Genomic DNA, 10487 nt, shown 5'->3' with positions numbered 1-10487 from the left:
CCAACATACTATTGAATCTTCAAAAAAACTTAGGGGCAAATTGTGTGACCCTAATGTAGCAATGCCACAGAGGAAAGGGGAGTAAGATCTATTCACACACACCTTTGTGTGGCCACATTACTGCTCTCCACACTGCGGCTGAAGCATGGTGGATGAGATGGAGCTGCATGTCTTATACTCTTCTCCTTCACCTTGAGCAGGAGGTGGCAGAGACTGGGCAGTATCATTGCTCCATACCAACAATTAACCGGCACCATTATAGGGCTGCACTAATTACTTCTGCTGGAAAAGGAAGTCACCATTCCATCCCAGGGCTCCTCCGTGGGTTTGCAGCTACACAGCTCTTCTTATAATGGGCAATGAGCAAAGACTCTGTCTAATCATAAAAAATTGGGACCCTAAAAGAAGGAGAGAAATAGCCAAATGGGTACACAGAGTAAACAAGTCAGTGAGACTGGAAATGCTGTATGAATTAAGGTGAAAATAATGTGAAAAATACAACTAAGGTTTCCAATTATTTAAATTCTTCAACACTGATTGCCATTACAAAGTGAACATTGACTGTCCTGTAATGCTAATTTGATCAGAGTGTCACCTATATATTTACAGTGTCTGCCGTAGCAAAGTGTTTGCACCACACCTCTGAAAATGGCTTTCTTTTTATGGGCACCCGCTGCTCTGAGTGTATCAGTAAGCTACAATAACAAAAATATGACAACCCCAGTTGGGGAGTATGAAAGGAAAAAACAAATTCCAAATGTACCATGACAAACAATGAGTAACGATATTAATTCCCTTATAGTAGCGTCCCCAGAGAGCCAGGTGGCCTAGTGGTGAGCGCACCTGGTTTCCAGTCTCTCGCCTCTCAGCAGGAAGGGCCTTCAGTTCAGTTCCTAACTTTTATATGTGGCTTATCCTCATCTGAGGGTTTTCAACATCCTTACCCTCTCCCTGCTAGAGGGGTAGGGTGGAAACCCTCTGCAACAAGGACAGTTTGTAGGGAAGCCTGGGCCCTCCCACTCCACCGTGCTCCAACCCATGTCCCTATGAGAGACAGCAACATTGGGAGCACCCTGAGGAGCTGCCTCCCTGGGTCACTTCCTACCATCCTTCTCCCACAAAGTCTCCAAGTCCAATATAAAAAAACAAAAGAAAAGAAAAGACAACTAAACCATTAGCCCCAACCAGGCTGAGCAGGTAGCCCTCCAGGAGCCCCCAGGATAGGGTGACCAGATAGCAAGTGTGAAAAATTGGGATGGGGTGGGGGGTAATAGGAGCCCATATTAAAAAAAGCCTCAAATATCGGGACATCTGGTCACCCTACCTCAGGATAGGTCTGTCATCCTCGCCAGCCTTCACCCTTCTGAGATAAGTGGTTCCCTTTTAAGCTTCGTCTCCAACTGGAGCATGCTCTGTAGGCCTGGAGGGGCAATTTTGTCCTTTAACCCTTCCGGGCCCAGTGTAGGGTTTGTACATCCTCATCACACCACTACAGTTTCTAAAAATGGCATAACCACATGACTGTTTCTTATAGAAACACCTCTTGGTTCTTTGTGATCCCAGAGGAAAAGGGATAAGTTAAACCAGCAAAAGGACGAAAAAGTCTATATTGCTCAGAAGTACATATGCTAGCCTTAGCACCACGTACAAGCCTATTATTCTTAACAGGCATTCTCAGTAGACAGCAACGCAGCAGTTATGGTGTATGCTGTGAATGCATATTAACACCAGTACACATTTGCATATCATAGAACCATTATACAAAATGCACAGTAAAAATCCTTAGGAAAAGTTATTATGTACACACAGTGGATGCTTTTTAAACCTTGGAATCACAGCTATTTTGTTTCTTAACAATTTATTTGAAAATATTAAAGAGGTCAAATGATGGATAAAGCATCTGCAAAACTGAATCCTTCCCCACACCCTAATTCAGTTATTTTAATTTTAGTGGTAGCATAAAATACATCCAAAAATAGATTTTACATTTTAAGGGTTTTTTTTATTATTATTAAATAGTGTAACAGAGAGAAGAGGTGCAAAATATCATATACAATGTGTGTTTTGGAGACTAGATGATGTGACCGGAAATTTTACAGTTCTTCCACTAACACGCAGCTGTTACAATGTCAACCTTTTCTTAGATTTGATCTAGTATTTTTAGTGTGCATTGTGTAATAATCTCAGTATGCAAAATTTGTGAAAAGCTTAACAATACCTAGGACCTTTCACAATATAAATCTTAATATATAAATTACAATTGAGAATAAAGGGATGCTACACTCTGATCTATTATACAGATTGTAATAGTCAATATAGAATGAAATGAGTGTGTGAATAGTACATCACTTGCTGCGCTTCTGCAATAGCTACTTATGTTTTAAGACCTTCGCCACTTCAAATATATTTATTTTTAAAAATAGGCCTACTCAAAATTAAGAACTAATGGCCTGCAATTTCTCGCAGCAATAAAAAAGAAAAGTTTGCTTGTGTTTTTTTTGTTTTGTCTTGTTTTGGTTTTTTTTGTAATTGGAGGGAAAATAAAAGGGTTCCTGAAATTGACTGACACACACACATACACATACACACACACACAATTTTTCTGCCTTCTTCTTTAAAAAAAAAAGTCTGAAACAGATTTAAATGAAACTTTGTGAAAACAAAAATAATTGGATCAGGGCTGAGAACATTAATGCCAAGCTTGGGCCCAATGTGAATTAAAGCAGAGGAGTTATAAACCCTTCAAATACAGGATTTATAATGGAAATGCTGACACAGACCCGTAACAATAGCAGCCCTGCTAGAGATTACTTTAATACTAAAAGCATACTCAGTATCTCACTTTTTAGCTTACTTAGTCACTAAAAAGCAACAAAATGTGATAATAGTAAAGACTAAATACTACATAAGACAGTCCGTTCTTATTTTAAGTCTTGATAACATTTTGCTTGTGTGTGTCACCTCTCTCCTAAAAACGAGGTAGAGTTTGTCACAAGCGCTATAGCAAGGCTTAGCTGAGAGGCTTTGTCAGCTTTATTTAATAGTTTCTTGTCTGTTGTTGATGAGAGAGACAAAAGGGTTAAAGGGAGAAAGAGCAGATAGCAGGAGAGACAGCTGACAGGAGGAGAGAAAGAAGAGAGAGAGAGAGAGAACATGAGAATGAATAAAAGTAGAAAAAGAGGCAGTTGGAAAAACAGGTAAGAGAATTAGGAAAGAAGAACAAAATTGTAATTAAAATTTTAAGACAGAAAAGACGTCTTAATTTTCAAAGGAAATATTTAGTAGGAGGCAAGACACACAGAAAGTAAGCAAAGGGGAAAAATCTTCTGATTATCCTGAAAGACTACAAAAGGATCACAATCAAAGCAGTTAGTGCATTTTATCAGAGGTGGGAAAAGTGAGTGTGTGTGTTTGGCAACACACTAATTTCTGATGTTGCGGGGAGCATGCATTGCATTGGAATATTATATTTTTGAAATATTCAGAATATAATTCTGATTTCAAATTTCTTTTTTTTTTTCAGGATTATTGCAAAAAGTCCCTGAAGAAAAAAACCGGAGGATTTCTCACACAGACCCCAGATGGACACACTCTTCCGTTATTTTGTGTTCTCGAGCAGCACACATTAATTTGAACCACACACATAGATTGCTCACAATAATATTAACAAGAACTACTTTTCTGACTTCTTACACTTGAGCTAAACCTGCTTAGGTGGGTCATAGTACATACATTTCTTTCTGATTTCAGCTGTCCCTTAATTGCTTTTTCATGGGTACCCGGGGCACAGAGGGGATTCTGATCAATATGAAACAGCCCTTTTTTTATAAGAAATACAATATTAACAACTATGGAGTAGCTGTACCTGAAGGTATAGATAAAACTGAATGTTGGCATAGCTATCTATATAGATTGCCCGTTAAATAAAAGCAGATCTAGTAGAAATGCACCTACTGTATGTAAAATGCTGGTACAGATTTTTTTCCCCCTATCAGTCTAACCTTCTGTGTTGATACATGAATGCTGGTACCCACTTACAGGGATGCCAGATGATCAGTGCAGAATGAAGGTCCCAGGAGAAAGGATCACATGATTTTCTCTGCCCTGTGACGTCACTAGCAGATGGCATGGGTACCAGCTCTGGCAGTTGGCATCAATGTCACTTTTTAGAGATCAATGAGATAGTGCAGAGATACACAGATCTAGACTCCAGGAGACGATGCGACATTCAGACTGAAAAGATTTGGAAGGCAAAAAATGAAAACTGAGTATTGAATGAAATAAAAAGCTAAGGTAATATAAATAAAGATATATTTCAGTTGGGGCTGTGTGTGCATGCAAGTGTTTAAAGATACAGTATCATTGTCTTGTATTTTATGTATGCTATTTACCACTTATAACTTCTCCTAGCATTCCATTCTTATGATGTAATTGCATACTTTCACTGGAATTATGCAATACTGCAAGTGTATAGGCAATACTAAGAGAGTTAGTCTTTTATTAGGAGGTTTTGTTTAGTTTTGTTTTATTAAAAAGTCTCTGCATTCGTTTGTGCTTGTCTCTGAGGACAGTGGATCCAAGTATTTGCTGCTTCAAGACTGAAAACAAAAACAACAATTCAAAAAGAAAATTATTTCTTCATTTCATTCTGGATTCTAAACACACGTGCACAATTGCAGTCAGAATCCACAGCCCATTCCTGTCAGATATTAGCTAGAGGGAGATGTCTGATTCTTGCAGAACATAAACACTGCTAACGCGTGGAGGGGTTTTTTGTTTTTGTTTTTGGTGGTTGGGTTTTTTAACCCTGATTGATTGAAAAAGAAAAGAAAACAAGTTAATTCCAACCACAAAATTGTACTATTAATTTAGAATCTTTCCTTTAAAAAATGAGAGAGAAAGATTTTATTTTCTAACTCTTTTTTATGTGAATACGTTTAGGATTAGATCATTCCTGTTTTTTTTTCTAATAGGAAATAAATACTCTGTTTCCTATATTTTCACATTGATCATTAGAAAACCTCACTTCATTTTAATTAAGTCACTGAATGATTCATTTGTCTTAGGGTTTTTCCCATTTAAATTCTTTCTAACCCATTCCAATTTATTGGACTTAAATGTATAAATTCATGAAAGAATGCATTTGGACAAACTTAAAAATAAAAGTTAATAGGTGATTTAAAAAAATATTTGTCAGTTAATAGAGATATAGCACTTTTCATTTTTAAGGCTGGTCTCTCCCTTCTCATTTTTTACCCAGGGGAATTTGGATTAATGAAATTTCCGCATTGCTTTATCACGTTTTGCATTTGCTTAAATTCCACAGTGTTGGGGATTCTAAAAGCTTGTTTAAAAAAATACAAATGTGCAGGGAGTTGATTATGACTATTAAACATAGTTTTACTCTTTATTTACTTGTACTAAATTTGCTTAGATTAGTGATGATATAATGCATGTTTCGATGTTTTTATAATTTTGGCAGCTAAATTTTTTTAAAAACTAAATAGAAAAAACATTTGCAAGTTATAAACATATTTTATTAGAAAATTGTGTTGTGTATTGTATACATGTACGTGTGTATATACACAAGTGAATGGTATGTGACGCTGTTTGTGTAACTATACAAGCTTTACAAATGGAAACATTTAAACATTGTGCTGGCATTCTTTCAGGTAACTTAAGATTATAGAACCATGTTAACACTACCATTTGATGAGTCTGTTGTAATGCCAGAATCCCAGATGTGCAGAAAGTTTTCCAGAGAAAGTGAGGACCAAAAGCAAATTAAGAAGCCAGAAAGCTTTTCAAAGCAGATTGTACTCCGAGGAAAGAATATCAAAAGGGCCACTGGAGAAGACACAGAAAAAGAAGATGAGGAAGAAGACAGAGAGGAGGAGGATGAGAATGGTTTGCCTAGAAGGAGGGGCCTTAGGAAAAAAAAGACAACCAAGATAAGAGTGGAAAGGGTCAAATTCAGGCGGCAAGAAGCCAATGCTAGAGAAAGGAACAGGATGCATGGCCTTAATGATGCTCTGGACAATTTAAGAAAAGTGGTCCCTTGTTATTCAAAAACACAAAAACTGTCTAAAATAGAAACTTTAAGACTAGCCAAAAACTATATTTGGGCTCTTTCTGAAATCCTGCGTATTGGCAAGAGACCTGACCTGCTCACGTTCGTCCAAAACTTGTGCAAAGGTCTATCCCAGCCAACTACAAACTTGGTGGCAGGGTGCCTGCAGCTGAATGCCAGAAGTTTCTTGATGGGTCAGACGGGGGAAAGTGCCCATCACACAAGGTCACCATATTCCAGCTTCTATCCTCCCTATCACAGTCCTGAGCTCAGTACTCCCCCGGGGCATGGAACTCTTGACAATTCCAAGTCTATGAAACCCTACAATTACTGCAGTGCTTACGAATCCTTTTATGAAAGCACTTCCCCTGAGTGTGCCAGCCCACAGTTTGAAGGTCCCTTAAGTCCTCCCCCAATTAACTATAATGGGATATTTTCCCTGAAGCAAGAAGATGCCTTGGACTATGGCAAAAATTACAATTATGGCATGCATTACTGTGCAGTGCCACCCAGGGGTCCCCTTGGGCAGAGCTCCATGTTCAGGTTGCCTACCGAGAGCCACTTCCCTTACGACTTACATCTGCGCAGCCAGTCTCTCACCATGCAAGATGAATTAAATGCAGTTTTTCATAATTAATGAGGAAAATGAAAATAAACAGTGGTCATTCACCTCCCCGTCTAATTAAGACAAAGCAGATGCTTGTGCACTGCATAATGGGCACAACTCTATTTAACGTGTTTACTAGTTTCTAAAGTGTGTTTCAACTATTGTGGGAATTTTCTATGTACTAATAAATCCTTTTTCTTATACATATTTTTCCTTTTGTTTTTTTGTCTGTAAACACTGTGAGATTGTTTCTTACCAGAGGCTTATTCTTTTTTTCCCACCCTATTCGCTTGATTCATTGAACAGTGTGTCTAAACAATATAATTGACATAAACGCATACACACTGTCTAAAGTCAATGTCTGTTTCAATTGTACAGTAACTATACAAATGCATGTTATTAAAATCAGATGAGTAAAAATGATGTATTTATAATTATTAGAAATTATATATTATGTATTTGAGAAGAACTGGATTTTAAAAAATTATTCAGAATTTTAAAAGAACTGTCCCTAAACTGAGATGGTCTTGCAAGATGCAGGGGAGTTAGTGCAGCAATATTTAAAGCTATGCAAAAAAAAAAAATATTTTCTTTGATTTGGGGGGGTTGTTTTGTTCTTGGGTAAGAAAAATATAGGTGATCACCTCTGAGAATTATTCTGCATAAAATTTGGAGTGTTTGCTGATAGGGGCTACATAACATTTTAGAAGAGGTTGTCAAAATTTTGCATCAGTTACTTTAACATAATAATACAATGGTATCAGCACTTTTTTGTATTATTCTGACTTCAGATGTAAGGGTTTGTTATAACAATGTATTACTGTGGTTTTTTCACTACATATTTTAAATGCAATTAAACATAGATGTTTCCAGTCATAAAGTACATCTATTAGCTGTGATACTGTATTTTGCCTGATACTTATTATTGCACAGTACACAGGTGCCTTTGTTTTTTCTTGCACAGCATTATTTTCTGGACAGTCTTACTGACTACATTTGGGTTTTGAAACGATGGACAATTATCAGGGTTTACTATATACCACATTCAAACACATACTTTACCAGCATGTAGGCACCCCTTAGATATCCTTAAACAGAAGCAACTATGTTCATTAAAGATAGTAAACTGTAGTATTTCCAGACAACTTTCTAGCCTAGTACAATGCAGGGACAGATCTTAAAACATACAAAGGATGTTGAGTGAACAAATAGCACTGAGGTGTCTTTTAGCAACTCTGGCATCTGGAATTGATGTTGGGAATAGGGGGCGGGGAAGGGTCTATAGATTGACAGATTCCCTGACCACTGCTTGCTGTTAAACTCAGGGTTTGTTTAATGAGAAAGTTGCATTGGTTTAACTAAAAGTGCAATTTTACATTGATTTAGTTAAAATGGTGCAAAAGGCTGTGTGGATACTCTTAGCTCTGTTTAAACCAGGTTTATTTCACTTTAGCTAAGTCAATTAAGAATAGGTTTCAGATGGCTTGAAAGAAAACCTTTTAAATTGAACTAAGTGTCAGCACAGCAGTTTGCACTGGATTAGCTAACCGGGTTTAAAAACTGATTGAAATTAAACCAGTGCAGTTTCTGCCTGTAGACAAGGCCTCTGATTTTAGAGGTGTAAATACAAACTCTACTGACAAGCATTCACTTCTATGGGACCAGAATGACTTTGCTTGGTACAGTGTACATGAGGAGTTGTGAGGAATCGTTATTGAAAATAAAAAATCCTATACATATATAAATAAAAAATCCTATACATATATAAACACCACAAGCAAGTTACAAGAACAACCAGAGACTGAACCACAGCCCTAGATAATGGTTTGGTAATGGCTGATGAACTTTGGACCCTCACTTTATTATGCCGCTCCCAAAAGGAGGGAGCAGGCTGATTTCTCCTGCTATCTGCACTGTTTGCCTCATGCCTAATTTCACAACTAGCTCTAGTTGTTAACATGCCCAATTACTGGTCTAGACCGATCTCTGCTAAATGCTAGATGCTTCTCTTTAATTAGAAATGGACCCAAACCACAAAGTTTGGATCTGGATCCAAATGCCCTAAAATCTGAAATTGGAGCATGGTTTAGATCCAGGGTTCTGCTTTGTCAGAATCCATAATAATAGAGATAGGTACCCTACCATTATAGATGTAGAGATGCCGTCCAAACCTCCCCTTAGTTCAGGGTTGTTGGTTCCACAGTTTTGGTTAGGGCCCATTTCAATCTTTTATCAGTGACAGGAAACAGGGAAAATGGCAGAGAGCAGCTTTTTATATTGGACCAAGTGCCAAAAAAGATTTTGTTTTTTTACCACCTCAAAAATCACATTGAGGTAATTTGCATTAAATATACTAGAGGTTTGGGAAATAGGGGAGGGAGAAGCTACCCTTTGTCTGGTAGCTGTTTCTGTATATATAAAGAACACCAAATAATATTTAACAACAACAAAATGCAAGCAGGTGACAGAAGGACATTTGAGGAAGAATGAGCTGAATGCAAGGAGGAGAAACACACAGTTATTGGCACAATGTCTAGGTATCATCCTGCCACTGCACAGCAGGGCAGGAGCTAGGAAAAGGCACCCACAATTTACACTGTGCCAGTAGCAGAAGAACCCAGAAACACATGACCTTTGTGGAGTGTTCACCTGCTGGGTGGAAGCAGCAGCCTTATGCATTTAGATTTTCAAGTGTTTGTCTTCACCAGCAAAGAGCAGAGGGGAGCACTACAAAGTGCACTTTCCACAATGGTGTATTTGTGAAAATTTGTGTGTGTTTAAGTTGTGGGGAAAGTTACAAAAATGCCCCGAAGCTATGGGAAATAAATGCCTGCCACAATATACTTAGCAAATGCGGGGCCAGTGCTATGTTAACTCAATAACTCAGGGGACAGTTCATCTTTCCTTCTGGCCACAGAACTGGGAGGGAGGGAGAAAAATCAATGCCAGTCCCAGTTCTTCTCAGTGAACTCCATAGCAGCACCAGAGGAGAGGCAACTCACAGCCAGATTACTCATTCTGGTAGCTCTGTGAGGGCACCACTCTTCCTGAAGGCACTGCAAATTGTAAAACCAAGGCTCAGTAAATGATAAAGCAAGTCGTAGAAGAATACTAAGCGGAGCAGAAAAATACTTTCCCTGGCTGGTAAGTTATTGAATGACTAGAGATATTGGGGGAAGGAATTCCCTCGACTCTCTCTCCTACACATATACACATTAATATAGGGGACGGATAATCCACACATCTACCTACCAAGGTTCTTCTAACACCTTGCTCTGAAGCACTTAATAATAATATAATAAATGGAGATATACCTATCTCATAGAACTGGAAGGGACCCCAAAAGGTCATCAAGTCCAGCCCCCTGCCTTCACTAGCAGGACCAAGTACTGATTTTTGCCCCAAATTGGCCCCCTCAAGGATTGAACGCACAACCCTGGATTTAGGAGGCCAATGCTCAAGCCACTGAGCTATCCCTTCCCCCTTGGTACTGGCTGCTGTCAGAGATGGCATGCTGGCCTAGATGGACCACAGGTCTGTTTCTGTATGGCAATTCCTGTGTTCCCAAAATCCTTTACCTCTAACATCCTTCTTATAGGGCATGTCTATAAAGTGGGGTTATACGCACTATGGGGATCTGATTTATAAAGCACACTAATGTGTTGCACTTTGATTGGTCTGTGTAGACCCTGCTGGTGTGCACTAAAGGTTCCCTAGTGCACTTTAACATGGTACTGTTTTAAACATCACTTCTTGAAAGCACACCAGGGAACTTTTAATGTGACCAGCAGGGTACGTGGAATGATTAAC

The 10487-nt window shown here is 38.4% G+C and overlaps 1 protein-coding gene across 1 annotated transcript; it reads left to right on the top strand.

The window, feature by feature from the left end:
• Positions 1–3096: 3096 nt before the first annotated feature.
• Positions 3097–7583, top strand: NEUROD6 (neuronal differentiation 6). Its single transcript, XM_005302714.5, has 3 exons — positions 3097–3197; positions 3524–4293; positions 5673–7583. The coding sequence occupies exon 3, from the start codon at positions 5694–5696 to the stop codon at positions 6705–6707; it is 1014 nt and encodes a 337-aa protein (XP_005302771.1). The 5' UTR covers positions 3097–3197; positions 3524–4293; positions 5673–5693; the 3' UTR covers positions 6708–7583.
• The last annotated feature ends 2904 nt before the right edge of the window (positions 7584–10487 follow it).

This window comes from Chrysemys picta, chromosome 2, assembly GCF_011386835.1.
Source record: "Chrysemys picta bellii isolate R12L10 chromosome 2, ASM1138683v2, whole genome shotgun sequence".
In the NCBI taxonomy this organism is placed as follows: domain Eukaryota; kingdom Metazoa; phylum Chordata; order Testudines; family Emydidae; genus Chrysemys; species Chrysemys picta.
The sequence above is the reverse complement of the archived record's forward strand: the minus strand, read 5'-3'. Positions and strand labels throughout refer to the sequence as shown.

Coding starts and splice junctions, on each gene's coding strand:
- NEUROD6 (XM_005302714.5), top strand. CDS start 5,694: ATGTTAACACTACCATTTGATGAGTCTGTTGTAATGCCAGAATCCCAG.